At 42.1% G+C, this 19,104-nt stretch overlaps 1 protein-coding gene and 1 long non-coding RNA gene across 2 annotated transcripts; one reads left to right on the top strand and one right to left on the bottom strand.

Annotated features, from left to right (window-relative positions):
• Window positions 1-4,508: 4,508 nt before the first annotated feature.
• On the top strand, window positions 4,509-6,424 carry LOC144700086 (uncharacterized). Its single transcript, XR_013580669.1, has 2 exons — window positions 4,509-5,711; window positions 5,895-6,424. It is a non-coding gene; the product is annotated as an uncharacterized LOC144700086 (long non-coding RNA).
• Window positions 6,425-16,195: 9,771 nt separating this feature from the next.
• Window positions 16,196-17,998, bottom strand: LOC144700084 (phenolic glucoside malonyltransferase 1-like). The gene has a single exon (XM_078571479.1). It carries the CDS (start codon window positions 17,858-17,860, stop codon window positions 16,508-16,510), a length of 1,353 nt encoding a protein of 450 aa, XP_078427605.1. The 5' UTR covers window positions 17,861-17,998; the 3' UTR covers window positions 16,196-16,507.
• Window positions 17,999-19,104: the final 1,106 nt, after the last annotated feature.

The raw sequence follows: 19,104 nt of genomic DNA, 5'->3' as shown, positions 1-19,104 counted from the left end.
ATGTAAGTTTAATTGTGTCTTTTAGATTTAACCTTATGCAATAAATTTTAAAAATTCCCTTTTTTGAGAATATAGAAAGTATAGAATGAGAAAGAGGTCGAGTCACAGGGAGGCAACTGCCCTTAATAAGTAGAGATTTATTTAATTTTAAACACATCTTAATTCAATTTATTTAATGTTTTGTATGAGCTAGAAATTGTATGAGCTAATGGAATGCCTAATAAATAGAGAGATGACGCTAAATGAGAAAAGGGGATCAAACAATTTGAAACTTCTCCTGAAGATTCAGATCACTTGAATGAATGATGAGAATGATTTTAGTGTTTAGTGCTTGATCATCTTGAAAGGATTAATACATAAGCAAAGAAATGGATGGAAAGAAATCCCACCCCTTCTTGATATTGATTCTCCCTTGAGGGAATCAATATCTTGAAGGGAAACTGAATATAAGTGCTAAACAAGATGTAGTTACTAATAGATTCAATTGAAAAAAGATATCCTAGAAATGGTAGATGACCTATCTAATTTGTTTTTGATTTTAGATTGTGCTCCTAAATTAAGATGATGCTCTCCCCTCAACAACTCCTCCTAGAGCACGAATATTTTTCCCATGCTTGGCGTTTTGGCAACAAGCAAGAAGAAGAACAATAGGGGAAGAAGAGACTCACCAGATTAGCTAAAGAGCTGTAGAAAAATTTGACTCCAAAACCTTGATGTGTCCTTCCTGGCCAACTAGGGTTGGGGCAAGTTCGAAGTAGTTCCCCCCCCCCTCCTAAAATTATTTTATAAATCCCTTCAGTAAATTGAAATAGTAGGAAAAGACAAAACTGCTCTCAAAATTTCAGGTCTATCTGATGGTCGGATCTCGAGATATCAAGGTTTTAATTTTCTTGAATCATGGTCATTCGAATTCTTAATTCTCTCTCCTCCAGCTAGCGCCAGCTCATCTTGCCTTCCACGTGAAGGAAGGAATCTCTCTGCAAATCTGGTGTTGGAAAATGTGAGAAAATGTGGAAAAAAATCATAAAAATTAGGAAACACCATTAGTAATTATAAATAAGTAGTCTTTTTCTTCTAAATTTAATTTCTTCATGAATCTAAAGTCAAATAAACTGAACAAATTCCATAAAATATTGAAAAATTATAAATTCACACTAAAGGAAATTTTAATCAGTTTAAAGCTTGATAACATGAAAATATTGATATTAAGATGCAGATATCTATGATTATACAGGATATTTCTACAATGGTGTGCATGTTATCAATGCCTTTAGTGGTTGAGGCAATGGATCACTTGAAAACCATAAGCATCGAAGTTTCCACCTTGTGGGGTGCTACTCTTCACCTTATGCTCAAGAAGATAACAAATAGAGGTGGAACTCTGTCATGGATCCTTTACTTTCATTGGTTACCGTATACATATCATCCTTCAATTACATGCAACTTTGAAATGATTTATGGTCTGGTTACTCGTAAAACCCTTATCCATCATTAAACTAGTATTGGGGCATAATGTCTTCTTCTATACCCTCAATACCTTGGCTAGGGATTGGATGCATCTTCTTCCTCTAGTCAATCTCCTCCTATTCCAATGGTGTACGATCTCTTGATGTCCCTAGACAATTCAATGTCCTTCTTGAGTGTTCTTGAATTAGGAATATTTAGAACACACGCTTAAATACTAGTGATCTCCATATTATAATATTATCGTAATTCTCATGACTATGGAACAAGATATGGAATGTATGATTGGCTTGCAGACCACATATATTTCCATCATTTTGATCTTATCATAATTTACTAAGTCATAGTATGCATTTAAGAGATTCATTATAAACATCACACAAGAATAGTAATGAAGAATTTATGAACTTAAATGTATCATGGAAGCGCATTAGCGTGACTCCCACAAAATATTCAGCATCTTGCCCACTCTTAGTGTCTCACACCTACGATCGACATCTCCCGTCCCAACTTATCTACTCTATTCTTATTCAATGTCTTCCCCCCACTTAGCTCATCTCTATCTCCCCACTTCCATTTCGTTCTTCTACAACACCTTCTGCCAAAATCAGAAAGGTCTGAATCTATGCTTTTATCAATTCATCTCCATGTTATTTTGTATGTTCTAGAATGGGGAAATCTGATGCCCTTAGTCTCTTATATAAAATATTTAAATTTCATTCACCTTTTCAGGGATTTATTATCATTAATACTTGATCTGAAGTAGTGACTTTAGTTTTATTATTTCTTTTTTTTTCACATTTTGGGTTATATGTAGTATCCTAATTAAATCAGCTTAGTAGCTTATGTACCATGTACATTCTAACTTAACTATTATTTAGTTTTTATCTTATATTGTGTCTTTAGGGGATAGTCCCAACCTTGGGTCCTTAAAATTACCTTGTATCTTCCACACTAGGGATATGTTTTTCAAGGAGTCATGGCTAGAAGTACAACCCTATTATCAATTTTCTAGGAGTTATTTCAATATTCTGAATAATGAGTTATAGAGATATTCATTCACCTAGACGCCCATATGTTGTGTAAAATTTGAATGTTTCAGAACTGAGTAACCCTTAAAATATTGAAACAGGTTTATTGGACATCTACATAATCAACATTAGACACTAGTTCAGAGAAATTATTTGATAATTTTATGAAAACCATCTTATGTACCTATCTTAACTTTTTTCTTTTCAGTTTGTAGTCTAACCTGACAAAAAAACATAACTTGGAATAGTAGCTTATCCATCATCTCTCTCGTGTATCGCAGAATGTCATCAATTGGTTTTTCTAATTATTTTGTATAGTGTTTTATGGCTAATAACATTGAAATTACTCCCAAAGGAAGCTTATATTGCTTAAATGATAGCAGATAATCTTCAATGGATACATGTGTAGGTCCATCTAGGGGCATATGAAAGAATGGGTGGGTCACTATTGGTGGGTTCTTTTTCCTTGATTTGGACGAAACAAAATTGATTGATCCAACAGAATAGAGTAAAAGATTCATAATGTCAGTCACAAAAAATTTTCAAATCATGTTTTTTGGTTGAGTGTTCTGACTCTATGATGGCGCACGCCATCAAGGATCGTCGACGACGTCGTCTGCACCGCCCGCCCTCAACGTCGAAGACGGGGTTGAAAGATGCTCGATTATCACATCATTCTTTTTCTCGTGTTTTTTCTTTTCCCGTTCTCGTCGTTTTGTTTTCGTCGCATTCGCGATGCGTCACGTATGTTCGTCTTCGTTGTCATGGGAAGGGGCCCCTAGTCCTTTCCCCTCTTCGCTTTTCTTTTTATATTTTCAATCTCCCCCTTGTAATGGGGGAGATTGAAATGGGGGCCCTTGTTTTCGTCTTTGTAATGGGGGCCCAGTATATAAGGGCGCCCTTAATGGACCTTTTCCCCCTTGTTCACCCAGCTAAGGAGGCGCAATTGACCTCTTCCCCTTTATAAGGGAAGAGGTGCGGTGCGAAAATTCGCACCGAGTGTGCGAAAGCGCACCGCACATCGCACTAAATTCGCTCATTTATAAGGATTTTAAAAAAAAAATATTAAATGCTATTTGGAAAATAAAATAACTATATTTAATTCTTAATATAAGGGGTATAATTGCTATGTTTAATTATTAATATAATTAATAATTAAAAATAATATGACGCCCAGGGCCGCCCACGGCGGCGCCGCTGCGTCGCCCAGACGTCGTCGCCGGAGAAGACGGTGCCGGCGAACGCGGCGGGGGGTGGGGGCCCGCGACGGAGGAGGGTGGAGAGAAGGCGGGGGGGCGGGGGGGTGGTGGTGTGGGGCGGCGGCCAGGGGGTGGAGGGCGGAGAGAGAGCGGTGGCCGGCAGGGGGAGGGGGCGGCGCGGCGACGAGGGAAGGCGGCGGTTGGGGGGTAGGGGGGTGCAGGCAGAGGAGGGCTGGAGAGGGGGCGGCTAGCAGGGGGGCGGGCGGCGGGAAGGGCCGTAGCCGGAGGGGGGAGGGGGCGGCGGCGGGGGGGGCCAGGGGGGAAGAGGGCAGCGGCGCGGGGGGACAGGGGAGGGGAGCGGGGATGGCCGGAGCGGGCTAGAGGGGGAAGCCGGAGGGGGAGGCAGGGGGCCGGGCGGTGGGGGCGCGGGCTAGAGGGGGAAGCCGGCGGCGGGCGGGACGCGGCCTGGGGGGGCGGCGGGGACGACCGGAGGAAGCACGAGAAGAAGGGGTTGGGGAGGGACGACCGGAGGGGCCGACGGGGGAGGGGAGGAGGGGGGGGCCGCGGCGGGGCAGGGTGGGTCGAGGGGGGCGGCGCGGCGGGGCAGGTTGGGGGGAGGGCGGCGGCGCGGCGGGGCAGGGGGGGAGAGGGCGGCGGCGCTGGGGGGCAGGGGGGAGAGGGGGGGGCGGCGCCGGGGGGCAGGGGGGAGGGGAGGGGGGCGGGGCGGCGGGGCAGGGGTGGAGGAGGGGGGCGGCGCGGCGGGGCACGGGGGTGGAAGGGGGCGGGGACGGCCGGAGGGGGAGGCAGGGGGGAATTTTCGCACCGCACCGACCTCTGTGCGGTGGGCGGTGCGGTGTGCGAAATTCCTGTGCGAAAATTCGCACAATAGCTTCGCACATGCGCCCAACCGCACGAGCGAGATCCGCTCGCACGGTTTGGCGCATGTCTAGTGGAGGGTGACCTAATCTGGCAGACCAGGAAGACGAAGTAGAATCGACGTTGTTTTTCTCTCTTGGTCTCACATTGTAGAAGAAGAGGAGGAGTTGAAGGAGGGGAGAAGGGAGCGAGAAGGAGAGGACAAGGGCGTGGATCAAGGTGGATTCTTCTTTCCCCCTTCCCCCCCTCTCTGCTGGGCCTGCGAATTTGGAAATTCGGATCTGCCGCCGACCAACAGCCGCGACTTACGACCATTCAACGCTCGCAATTTCCACTCCTCTGACCATAGAATTAGACTTGAAGAAAGTTGCACGGTGAAATCTGCATGCCCAAAGGACGGGATCCTCCTACGATCACACACGGAGCACCCTAGGTCATGAATCAACACCCTGGCCCCCTCCCAGCGATCGTCCGTCCAGAAACGTCCGCCCGTGACATTTCCTGGTGATTTCTGCAACACTGTTGAATTTCCATCGCCGACCCAAGCTGTTACCACAATTTTTGTTCTGGCGACCGCCCTGGTCACATTTAGCGACCAGCTGAATCACATTTAGCGAAGTTGGGAAATACTCTCCCGACGATGGAATTATGACCGCACTCGCCTGGACTTCCACCGTTAAAGAGGTGGACCGGCTAAGGCAGGCGCCGATCTGGTTGCTTAAGTCACCGTGGATATTCCTGAATCTGCACAAGAACCCCGACCTGAGAATTGGGGTCCCCCACGGCCGTTCTGTGTATCGACCCAGTCGACGTAGAAAATCAGCGCCGGTTGGTTGATCCGCGACTCGCTGCACTGATCCCGTGGTGGTAGTACCGTAGCCGACGACGACGCCCTTGGACTCGCTCCAGTCACAATGACCGGTTTAAACGGGTGTGCCTATTGATCCCGGGGCATCTTATTCGAGCCAAATCCTCGCTGACTCTCTCTCTGACTACCCTCCCCTCACCTCTTAGCATCGCCAAGCGCTCCTGCCCAGTCCGCTTGTGAGCCGCCATTCAACTCTCCGGCGCCTCCCTACCACACTTGCTTCGACCGCCGCCGACCATCGACAAATCTTGCACGACGAGCCGTGCCCACGAGGTACGCCATCCTCTCCCCCTGCTTGTTCAATTACCATTTGCAGATTTTTGTCTTGGCTCCACCGCGCTCGGGCTAGGTAGGTGAGAGAGGTATTGAGAGAAAACTACGAATGATTTTGAGTGTCTTACCGGTATGGACGAGTACGTCCGTTACGTGCGAGCCCTACTAATAGATTCCGTTCAGCCGTAGATGCCTCCGTCACTCCAACGAGATTCGAGAGGCCACGGTCGCTGTCACTCGACAACCCTGTCCAAGCTTGGAGCTTGGCACCTCCCTCGAGTCAGAGCCTACACGTAAGACACGTAGGGCACTCATTTTGCATATTGTAGTTACATCGACCCGCTAGGGTTGCATCCATCAGACGACGACACCGTGGACGTTCGATACCATCATCCATTATCAGCACCGAGCCATCATACTCGGTGCCGACCGGACGATGTCTTTGATGATGTCAGACATCACTCTAGACATATCTTCGAAGCTCCTTTATTTTGATAAACCCATTTATTTCTCCACTTTTTTTTTATGTTCTCTCGATCACAATGGGAGTGGAGTGGAGCCAAGGGTAGAAGAGAGAAGAAGGGTAGAGCTCTCAAAAGTTATGACTTGGGTGAATTTCATCCAGGTCCCCTATTTATGTGCCGTGGAAATTTTTTGTAAAACTCCTAAACTTTAAATATGTATTGTGACGTCCAAAGACCATTTGCATGTGATCCTCTAGGCACAAGTATTATTCAGCTTCGTGACTCCAATTGCCTTGTAACCTGAATTGACCTTTAAAAAAAATTAGTATCATCATGTAGTTTAATTAATGATTGGTATTTAACCCAATCGATAGGTCAAGTTTCCAGCTCATGGGGTATCAAACTATAACTCATGATACAGAAGATATAAAAGGGTGTATTGACTCACTCATACCATGTATGTATAGTCCCACATCTACTTGATGCTCCTACAAAAAATTAAGGAATGGAAAATTTTCAACCCCTAATCAATAAACTAGGTTAGTTTTGATCCATTCAAAGAATCATCAAATTACTGATGAAGTAAACTTTGGTATATTCAATAAGTAATTATCAATTTTACTTCAAAAAAATAATATTAAAAAATGTAATCTTACTCACTGGTCTATAGTAAAGATCAAGGTCGTCTCCTCATGGATCGGCTTTTAGAGATAAAATGAATTGAAGAGTGAGAAAAGAAGAAGTATAAATATTAAGATAATATTATTAGTAAGGAATTTTATTATTATGATTATTTAAATGCTAGATAAGGAAAATGTAGGAAGACCTATGCGTAGATGCATAGTTAGAAGATATTGAGGTAGTTATAGGGAGGAAGAAGCATCTTGAAGGACAGAAGAAATTCAACTTGAATGAGATGAAGATCATACACTAGGTGTTTGTAAAAATGGCTAAAAGAGGGAGATTCTTTATCTAAATTATTGTAAAGATATTGGATTATTTTTATTTTATTAGAAAATGAAAATTGGTAGACTGAATTGAACTCTACATTAGAAATTGAGTTAGTTCTTGTACATTTTTTAAATTAAAAATTCAGAAAAATTTAAAAAAATTTTAAAAATTATGGACTACAAGTGGTAATGAAATTCTACTAAGATATATAAATTTATTTTTCATGGAAAATTATTGGTTTGATTTTTTTCTGTTTATATTATGCTTCATAAATGAGTGTCTGAAATATGTTGATTCACTAGAAGTTTTCAACTTGTGGGAGGGTCGTCATTGGCTTTTGGCCTCCATACGGCAATGTCTTCTTCCTAGTGAGTCGATGGATCTCATCGAAATTGAATAGACTGTCACCCTATCATTTCAAAAGATCAATGAAGAACATGACAGTTCACATTTTTGAAATTTTAAATATTGATTTTCATTCCGATGAGAAAGATGATCACAGAAGGGAACATAGAATATTTTTATAGGTCAAGACGGAATGATTTTGCTGTTGACTAATGTGGGATGATTGATGGAGCTTCTTGTCACTATGGAATACTCCCTCTGCTTCTGCTTTTCCAGAATCTACTGTTAGTCGTGAAAGGCAAGGTGGCCATTGAAGGATCACGGCATGCATGAAGTGGGATTTATTCATGCATGTTAATAGAAACTTTTAAACTAAATATAACTATTGAAATATCATAGAATGCATGCATTATGTTTGATTGTGTAAATCAATCTTTTTCGACACTTCTCCAACTTATCTTAGGTCCTCATTGCATCATCTTCCTTGAGCTGTATCCCCTTAAGCCAAGACAAGACAATATCATATTGACCACTTAATCCTTTTGGTGAAACTCCTTATGCGCAAGACTTAAGCGGTTTGAAATCCCATGAATAAGAACCCCTAGATTATAGTGAAAGTAAATATTTGTCCACAAAATATCTTTTGTGCCTGAGGTCTAGAGACTTAATACCATGATATGAATCAGCATGGTAGATAGTTTTACTATAATACCATCCACAGATTCATACGGATCCATTCAATGAATTGTTTCTATGAAAGAACACCTATAACCTATCTTTAGTATCTTGAAAGTAATGGTTATAGGATCAGTCATACTCATCATACGAGTGAGACTAGATAGTGTCTTTCTATCCATATACTTCAATGTCCTTATCAACTATACATTGAATTGTAATATCAAAACGACAAGCGATCTCCATATTATAATCTCATAATACTTCAATAAGTCTCAGCATGTTCATGGGCTTCATTATTAGCAACATACTTGCATATTAGTAATGAACAATAAAAGAGGTGGAATGTGTGATTGGCTTTTTGACCATGTATATTTTCATCAACAAAAAAATTAAGAACCTCTAATATTAAATGAAACTTCCTGATATTGTAGCACTATTTTTCAAATGTGCTAATCATATGTCTGATGATAACAACATGGTAATGTGTAGTTTAAACTTATTTTTATTGTGAATAGATCTCCAAAGATCTGATGAATTCTTGTACAAACCAATGATTTCATATTTGTCTGATAGTGTAACTAGATGAAATATTCATTCAGTCCTTAGATTTCAGATAATTTGATGGTCAATTCACCATATTCTTGTGTATTTTGTGAGGGAAAGAACAATCATAACTTACATCTGATAAATTTAATATTATGTGACTTCTAAACTTTGACTTTTGCATTTACTAGTCAACAAAATTGGACTGGGATGGACCAGGACCACACAATACTGAATCAGAACTAGACTAAACTTTAGATAATGTGAAGGTCCTTGCTAAATACTGAGATCAGATCTGGAGTGGGAGATCTTTTCAACAACATACATGAGTTGAACACTGACTTGTGACATTCTCTATAATGGAATCATCTTGACCTCAAAATAATTGATTTTTTATCGTTAATTGTAGGATCTTGGTACTAATATTTGACTCTCATTATTTGTCAGTAATGTCTGAAATGGATTATGCTTCCTTTTCACAGCTAAAAAATATGAGTAGTAAATTTAGAATAAAAATTCAAAGATAAGATTTATCTGTTGTTAATTGCGGAAAGATAGAACTCAATCATTATAGTGAGTATTATAAAAGTAATATTTGACATCTGGAAAATTTATCAGTTCAAGTCGGAAAAATAGAACTTTCCTCTCCCAATCCTATCAGATAAGGAAAAAAATCATGTAAATATGTTTCACACTCGCTAAAATATATCTTTAGATTCATGATCTTTATAGTGGCATGAAAAATTCATGACAGATAAAGTATGACATCATTATAAATTATCACAAAAATTCAGAAACTTATTTTTATACATATTCCCAAAATAATTAAAATATCTGAGTCTATATGAACAATATGATAAGTCACCAAATTATTGTCAAGAACTTGACATTAATATTGAAGTTATGATCATCACTAAGAGTTTTACTTCTGTATATTAAATATATTATCAGAAATTTAAGACTGACTAACAAGTGAAGTAAATAGAAATATTTAATGATTTTCATGAACATGTACAATACCATTTTCCAGAAAAACATTCAATAATAAATTTTGTGGGCTGTGTTTATTGGGTGCCATCAACCTTCTAGTGTAGAGATCTAAGATTCAATGCAATGTTTTCAAGGTCATGTGACAACAATATTAAGTGTATTGACTCACGAGTAAACCATATAATTGGTATAACGCGTTGGCGGCGTGGACTTTAAAATTGAGCGGATTGTTCTTGAGGCTATGGGGAAGAATAATACCCAAAAAAAGACATATGGGCTTTCGCAGTGTTATACAGAAACATTGAATGGCATCATTATCTTTGACCTTAACTTTATAGAATTACAAAAAGAAATTATTTTTCTCCTTCTCAGGCTATTTTTAGCCTTATAAATGCAATGACATACTAACCATGAGAAGACTTTTCGTTAATTTCAAGATCTGAGAGAAGGAACGGCCTACAAAGTCTATCATTTAAAAATGAGAATTGGGAAATAACATCATCTGAGTGTTTTAGAAGACACTTATCAGAGTAACCTCACATATTTGATATTACGTTTATTCCGGTTCAAATATCATGTGGTCCTCTAGTTTAGCATCAACCCAACATGCTTGATTTGATTCTTCTAGCAAACTCGAAGTAGGTTTTCTGCAATCTCCGATTAGATATTCTGACCCCATGGGATCATCTCCTTGATCCACCCCATTCTGCTCAGCCTAGCATGCTTATGAATCTTGGAAATAAGATTGTTATTTGTCCCATTAAAGTAAAATAAGGCTGATGGGAAATGCTTAACATTTCCCTCTCTCATCTTCTCTCTGTGTTCTTTTTCTCTCTCCTCACTCAACCCTTTTCTTTGACTTTTCTACTCTAATGGAGAGCATCAGGACGACGCCAACGAGTCATCAGTGGAGCCGTCATCGCCATCAACAACATCGCCACCGGTCCGAGTCCAGCCCGACCGGCATGCCAATGCATCTGTGAAGACGCCCGGGTTTAAATACCCGGGTAGAGCACAACCGCAGGCGCATCGTTATGTTTTTGTCTTCATCCGTATCGGTTTTCGTGGTCATTTTTGTCTTTCACGTAATTTCATTTCCTCTGTTATTTAGTTGTGTTTTTAAGGGGGGGGTCCCTTATTGGACTCCCCTTGTTGGACCCTTTGTAAGGGGGCCGTCATGGCCCTATATAAGGCCATGATGGCCCCCCACTTTCTTTTTCATATCTGGAATTTGTTTGGCAGTTATCATTCAGAAATCCAGGTCTCATCGTGAGAAGAAGGAGAGAAGAGGAAGAAGGAGAGGAAGAAGAGGAAAAAGAGATTAGGGGAAGAGATCAGGGAAGGAGAAAGGGATCATCGTCCTCCCCCATTTCCCGACGACTGCGTCAACCCCAGCCCATCATCGCCGCAATCCTCCTTACAGCACCGTGACTCCAATCCTCCTTGTGCGACGGTGCAACCGATTTCCCCCTGCTGTAACTACGCTTGTGTGTGCAACTACCCGTTACATGCCGCGTGGGTGACCCGATGTACTCGATCAAAGCTGCAGGTGGTCTCACAGTGATGATTGCCATCCATAGCCTGAGCAACGCACCTGACTGGACAAACCCATGGCAATCTCTACTGCCACATAGGACTGTGCACGTCGGCAACTGCTCGAGTGGCTAACGATATCATCTGCTCACCTCGTCGTCGCTGCTGGTGCCTTTGCAAGCCATCCGCGCACTACAATCGCGTCACCCTGAGCCAAGCGTAGTCGCTATCTCTCTCATCCCATCTTCGCTACTGACCTCTATCATTATGCTCCGATGCCGCACATCCACCACATGCCGAGCATAGTCAAGGCCGCCTCCGTTCTTCTCACTGTATCTACCTTCACCGGCACAGACATCGACGAAGGCCCGACGACGAATGTTGCCACCAACAAGGTATGCCGTTCCTCTTGCTCATCAGTTATATTACTTCTTTCAGTATATTTACGAATGTACTTCACCGCGCTCGGGTTAGATAGGTGAGAGAGGTTTTGAGATAAAACTACGAAGCTGAGCATCTTCCTAGGCATGGGTCGAGCCCGTCTGTTATGTGCGAGCTGCTACAGACTCGTTCTGTTCGACGTTGTAGTTGCCGTTGTCACTCTAACGAGGGTCCGAAGGTCACCGTCACCGTCACCGATCATTCGCTTTGGAGCTTGGAGTTCGGCGAATCATCACGAGTCGGGGCCTGCATGTACATTCTCCTAGGACACATCGCATCATGTAGTTACATTCACTTAGTGATTTTTATCCGTCGGATGACGCCATCGACGACGTCCGACATCATACTCTCTCACACACGTTCTTTTTCTCTATCTGCTAATTCAGACATGTTCCATGACTTTTCTATGATGGAAATATATGTCGCCGGCAAGCCAATCGCACATTTCATGTCTCGTTCTATGCTCATTAATAGAATATATTCATTATAATGCACATGCGATGCTTATAATGAAGTCCATGAATACATGATCAAACTTAATAAATTATAATGAAATTCAAAATATCGAGAACACTAGTCTTTAAGCATGAGTTCTAAATATTCCTATTTGAAGGATACTCGAGGAGGACATCGAAGAATCCAAATAGAATAGCATTATCTAGCGTCACTCATATGATGAGTATGACCATTCCCATAGCATTATTGTGGAGACACTATGGATAGATAGTGGGTGCTCTTTGGTGCAAAAAGTCCACCAAATTGATCCATACAAATCCCTGAATGGTATTATACCAAACTGTCAATCAGGTTGATGGACTGATAGTTGTATTTTGACTATGACCTACGTGTCTGTAATCATTGGATTCTAAATAGTCTTAGTTTGGGTGCATCAAGAAGTTCAAGAAGATGATTAACAGGTACTTATCAATCAAAGAAGAGTTCCCTGCTGATTTCCAAACACATCAATAGTAACTTGGATGACCGATTAAAGTTTGACAGTTGACTATACCTAAGTCATCATAGGAGCATCAAGTGGATGAGCGAGTATACATACATTGTAATCGATGATAAACAGGTTCCATGAGTGAGTCGATACACACTCATTTGTATCTTCTAGAGCACGAGGTGTAGCTTGGCACCCAACGTGTTGGAGACTCAACGTATCAATTTAAATCGATCTGACGTTAATTAATCTATATGTCGATATAGTTCATTAATGTGGAAGGCCAATAAAGGTTATTGGGCCACTAGAGTCGTTAACTAGACTGATACATGGTCCTAGAGGGTCACACGCAAATCATCTTCTGGACGTCAGAAGATATACTGAAATTTTGGAGGTTTTATGAAAAATACCCACTTAGTATAAATAGGGGAAGGCCCTGAACAAGATTCACCAAGGCCAGAATTGTTCAAGGGTCTTCCCTTTCTTCTCTCTTCTCTGCACGCCCCCTCTCAACTCCCGATGTGATCGGGAGGACGTAACGACGACAATGGAGGTAGAACGGGGATCGTCAAGAGAAGGAGGAGATCCAATGTACCAAAGACCACATGGATATGTCTAGAGGCGGCACATTTGAGCATCCCAACTCATCTTGCTCCATGATCCAAGAAATCACGGACGCGATCCAAGCAAAGGTACTTCAGTTCAATGATTTTATTGATTGCGCTTAAGTATTCCGCTGCAGATCATTTTGATTTATTAATCCATGTCAAGGCCCGTAGAACCCAACATTCTATTTCCCCTACCCTCTTTCTTTCTATCCGCTCTCTCGTCCTCTTAGGCCACTATTATTGACTATTCCACTACTCACTTCCCTGTCTAATTTTCTTTATTTCTCTCTTCCGTATAACTTCCAAATTGAATTTTTTGATAACCTCTCCCCCTCACCTTCCTCTTGCGACTTTCTCTATGTAAACCACCAATCCCACCTCTTCTCTCTAGCACTTTCTCTTAAACAGTCCACAATTTATTTGCTTTGTAACTGGATGTTTTCTCTTCCTTTAAAAGGGCTATGAGCATGTCTATATGATCAATTTTTCTTGATAATTATTGTGAAGTTTTTTTATGATAAAAGAGATATTTTCTGGTGATTCTCTGGTGATAAGAGCAACGGAAATGGCTATAGTGACTTCTCATCTTCAACATCGATCAAATTCTCTTGGGTTCCTCCTTCCCTTTCTCCATACCTTATCTTCTCCATCATTATCCTATCATCATTATCATCATTGAACACATCCCTTCATCTCATCCCCATAATCTCCATCTTGTTTCTCATTATGTCCCTTCTTATCTTCATCAGTTCTCATGTGTTTTTCCATTCTCCCGTGTAAGTTCATTTTCCACACTTCATCTCCATTCCTCTCACATTACACATCAACATCTTCTCGTGCTAACAAAATCTTACACTCACATTATATATGCTCCCCACACCTTCTCCTCTCTTTATTTATATCCGCTTGTGGAGCTGTATGGCAACATCAATCAAGGCCATTCAACATCATAACAATCAAGCTATTGCCTCTCATCTCTGAGGTATGTTGTGAAACCTTAACTTTGAGATAATTATTGGTTCATGATAATTGTTGATTAGCTCTGAGTGGTTTTTTACCTTAGAAATTCATGTGCTAAACTTTGATTGATCATTTTGAATCTCATACTTCCATTAAGGGATATCATAGATATTCCCTAATGGTCATTATTAAATCCATGTTCCATCGACTTAGTCCCCTTCTACAAGATTAAACCCAATTCAGATCACCCTGAAGGAATATTTAAATAATATTATTTTGGTGTTAATTTCCCAATTTTACGAAGTTTGCTTTTGTGTCCCACATCAAAGGCATATACACTTGTACGACAATATTTCAGGAACTGTGTAAACGTGATGTGTATTTGCACAGACCCTACTGTATTCGGTGCATGCGTGATGGCCAATTTGACTTGCTTTTGCAGGCTCCTTAGTGGTCGTGCTGCGCAGTCCAAGTTCTAGACTTGGCTGCTTCACCAAGGCTAATTTCTCTTTTTACCATTTTCTGCTTTTTTATTACTCCCAACATTACATTCCGTGGTAACTAATCTTAGAGAAATCCAAAAAATTTTGCAGAAATATTTCTTAAATCCATTTTATAAGTAACTTATATTGACTTGTTTATCATTGAATAATGAAAACATGTGAGTTTATTGTTATGCATGCATTGTTATTGAGTATAAATTAATTGATAATTTGGATGATTCTTAATAATTGAACGCATACAACACATCTGAAATAAATATTTGATAAGAACAACGATTTTTGATTGTCATAGAGTTGTAGCCCTTACGGGGTAAGGAATATCACTCAATCGACGCTTGCTTTGCATAATCATTTTTATTGTACAGTAAAACTTGAAAACGGCTCTGAGATGGCGCCGTGAAGCAGCATCTCTACCGGGATGATATTCAAGGGTTGTTTATTTTTTAAATTTGTTCCACTCTTCAACATTTTAGTTTATCTTAAATTCATAAGATAGTAGGAAATTGTGCGGTTATTTGTGATTTACTTTAAATTCTACTAAGAATTTTGATAAAAATCTTCTCAAGAAAGCGAGATATACTTTGTCAAAACCACATTTTTGAAATCATGTCATTTGTGTGTTCATATCAGACCACGTAAACACATAAGTCGTATTTTGTTTTTTATTCACATTATTTCTGAAGTTCATACAGAATTGAACTAGTCGGGGAAACTTCTAAATTTTAAGCCAAAACATTGCACACATCATTGACTTTGACCTCCAACTTCCGCCTCTTTAGATACTACTTTTATAAAATGAATTATATAATCCTAAATCAATCACAAGTCTACGAATTATTAATTTTTAGTATGAGAAATTCAAATATCCTGATATTAATTAAGAAAAACTGATCACCAACAAGGATTGGAAACACCTGACAAGTCAATATTTGATCCGATCGATCCAGATGCAACCAGATCATTGATCTGGCCCGGTGGATCAATTCCACCATGTCAATGGAAGAGCGATCCGATCATCCATCAGATTGGCTGATCGACAAAATTTGTTGGGTCCCCCCCACCTAATGCACTTGTTCGGAAGTGCAAAACACTTTCTGAAATGTTTGATATCAGTGAAATATTTCATTTTTTTTTAACTACGGCATAACAGCGCTGGAATGGAGTCCAATTTATGGCCTAAACCGGCTTGTCAAATAATATAGAAACCTGATTAACCGGAATAGAAGTACAGAACATCATCAAATGTTCTGATCCCGAATCTTTGGATCGGATCCCGATCCCGGCCGATGGATTGATTGAATCAGCGGACAAGTTCCGATCCATTCGATTGGATCGCCCAGCCACACTTCCTACATTTTTCCTCTTTCACAGCTTACTTTCTGTTGGTACCATCCTCCTCATTTTCCAATCAGCCTTTATGACTGCAACAGTGTTCACATGTCAATCCAAAGCAAAGGCTCTTCGAGAAAAAATGACGGGGCCAATCATTATTCATTCATTCACTTGAAAAAGGAGACACGGTCGCTACCAAATCATAAAAAATCTTACATTCATTCATCGAATTGTATGCAGTGGGATCTTTCACTCACATCCTTGTCCACCAACAACGTTTAAGGAAACTCTTTGACCCCAGAAATTTGAGTACCTTACTTTCTCCTGAATCACAATACTCAACACGCAGTCGAAAAATTTTGAGCCGATGCTTTGTAGTGGTACAACGACAACAACAATCCGAGTGACAAGACCTTCGCATTCACATTCTCCCACTCTTACCTTCAACCGGAGTTGCATGACGGAGAATCTCCGACGTAAACAATAGAAGGCAGAGAGGCATGATTCATAGAAGCAGCTCCGCGACGTTGGCGCTGAACGCGGTCATGAGATCTTCGGAGAGCGCCATCCCGATTTCAAGTCCTCTCCCGTCCTCTCCATACTCGGCAACGGACATGGCGCTCGTGCTCTCGATGGAGATGATCTCGACCTTGCGCGGGCGGCCCCAGCCGAAGTCCACTTGGTACATGCCCAGCCACGGCGACCCAGCCACAGTGAGGAGGCCCACGGGCTCTCTCGCCAGTAACGCGCCGATACAGTCCACAGAAATTTTCTCCGGCTCCTTCCACTTGAGCCCTTCCACGCTGGACCACACCTCCTTCGACGCCTCGACCCATCCATCCTCCCCGGCCAGCTCACCAGCGCTGCAACCCCCCGTTGTTATCCCGAGACAGTTGCCGAAGTACGCCGCCGGCAGCGGCGGCGCGAGCCGAGTCCTGGCGTTGAACACGAACCCGAACGTCGCGGTGGCGCCGCCGGAGGCCCCTCTGGCCTTCACCAGGCACGCCAGTACCACGCCGAACACCAAAGCGAAGGAGGAACACTCCGAAGATCCCGTCTTGCGACGATAATCCTCTCTCAGCTTCTCAATCTGCTCGCGGCTGAAGGAGAAGGTAGCGCGGACTGCGCGCTTCTCGTCCTGAGCCTCCAGCGGAACGGCGTTCTTCCCCTCTTGCGCGTTCGGCGGACCGCGTTGCACGATCTTCTCCATAAGCTGCCGGATGGTCGGCCCCCAGCCGTTGGGATCCGCGAGAAGAAGGGCGCGATCGAAGGACGGCCGCGGAACTGACCCGGCAGAGTCGGCTCCGGTATCGCTACGGTAGAGCGCCGCCCAGTTCTTGAGGAAGAGCGCCGTCGTGGCGCCGTCGGCGATGGCGTGGGCGATGACGATTCCGAGGGCCGCGCCGGCGCCGGGGAAGAGCGTGAGCTGCAGCGCCAGAAGCGGAGACTCCGGCGTGAGACGCGGCACGAGAGGACGGAAGCGATCGCACTTCCGTGGGTGGTTCCCGCACAGGTCGGAGAAGTCGTCGTTGTTCTCGGCCAGGACGAAGGAGACGGCATCGAGATCGCTGCAGCGGACCTCGTTTGAGGCGAGTTGCAGTCTCCCCGCGAGAGGGCGAAACTCGCCGAGGGCGCGGGAGAGAGAGGTCTTGAATGGGCCGAGCTTGTCTCTCAGAAACTCTTCCACTGAACAGGGCAGCTCGTAGAAGAAGACCCTCTCGACAGCGCCGAAGGGTATGAAGATGGTGTCGAAGTAAGTGAGCGGGAGGCTGTCTTGGTAACGGGAGTCGGGTGATGGGGAGATTTTGCAATGCTTAAGTACGACGGTTGAAGGAGGTTCTTTGGATCCTGTCGACATAGCGAGAGATGGGGTAGAATTTCGGTTGCTGTGGAACGATAGGAGGATAGGAGGGAGAAGAAGACAGCACGAGGGATCTCGAGGAACACCTAACGCAGGATGTAAGGATTTTTCTTCTCCCCTGTCCCCACCAACTATCGTGTGAAATGAGCACTTCTTTCCTCCTGAACTCGCGTAGAGAAAATATAGTCAAATGGGAATGTAAATAAATAATAATTGAAGAATTTAACGGAGGACAATTGGTGCAGTTAAGGTTTCAATAAATTAGAACGGGTTAGATTTGATGAAGACATATGAGACGGAGATGGAAATAGGGGGAGAAGGGAGGATGACCAGAACCTTTTTTTATGCAGTCTATCTGCGATTTGATGGTCTCTCATTTTTCCCATATGGTCATTCCCTATTTTTAATTGATGGATGATGGGTCGACAACGATGAAGTCATCATCAACGGTGTAGATAACCATAAGACTCAGGTGGGGGTGCCCAACTAGGGCACGTCATCTTTTAAGATTTCAGTTCACACCTAACAGACCTAATAGAGACAATTAGTCCACTTTTAAGGGTGGACCATGAAAGAATCTATTTTCTTTGACTAAGAACAAGAAGAGATGAGAGTACAGAGAGGAAGAGAGAGGGAGAGACAAAGTGGTTAAACGATCGGTGTTTTTAATCCTACCAGATTTATTTCAACATCATGGTTTGTATTTATACTGTTATATAATAGCCCATAAAATATGTAGTTTCCATAACTTAATCATAGCCAGAATAACGATTTATAAGATCTACATTTAATATCCAATCCTAGCCGTCTTTATTTAATTATTTCTTTTCTAGATTTAATCCATACAATCTATATTGAATCATATCCATCTTTGAACTTATATTGAATCCTACCTGCTAATTATCATAACGATTATAGGGGTACACGTTTGATTTTGTAGTTGATTTTTTTTTAACATTCTGTCGATCCTTGTGATGCAGATCTGGCTGCTGATGGGGCACCAAGTTGTTGACTCCCTTATTAAACTAGACTTCAGGTCCGGTTTTGGTTCTGGAGCAGAGACTAGAAGACAATACTTCTACTATTATAGTTTTATCCATATGGATTTTTTTCGTGGTATTTTATTTGCTTTTCAGTTTCTTTCTTCATTAATCTTGATTTGTGTTCTCTTAAATCACTTTGTGTTCTCTTAGACATTGTCTTGATTCAAGATGGAAGTTAGGTAATGATCAAACTCTAAC

The sequence above is a fragment of the Wolffia australiana genome, chromosome 2 (genome assembly GCF_029677425.1).
Source record: "Wolffia australiana isolate 7733 chromosome 2, ASM2967742v1".
Classification (NCBI taxonomy): Eukaryota; Viridiplantae; Streptophyta; class Magnoliopsida; order Alismatales; family Araceae; genus Wolffia; species Wolffia australiana.
The sequence above is the reverse complement of the archived record's forward strand: the minus strand, read 5'-3'. Positions and strand labels throughout refer to the sequence as shown.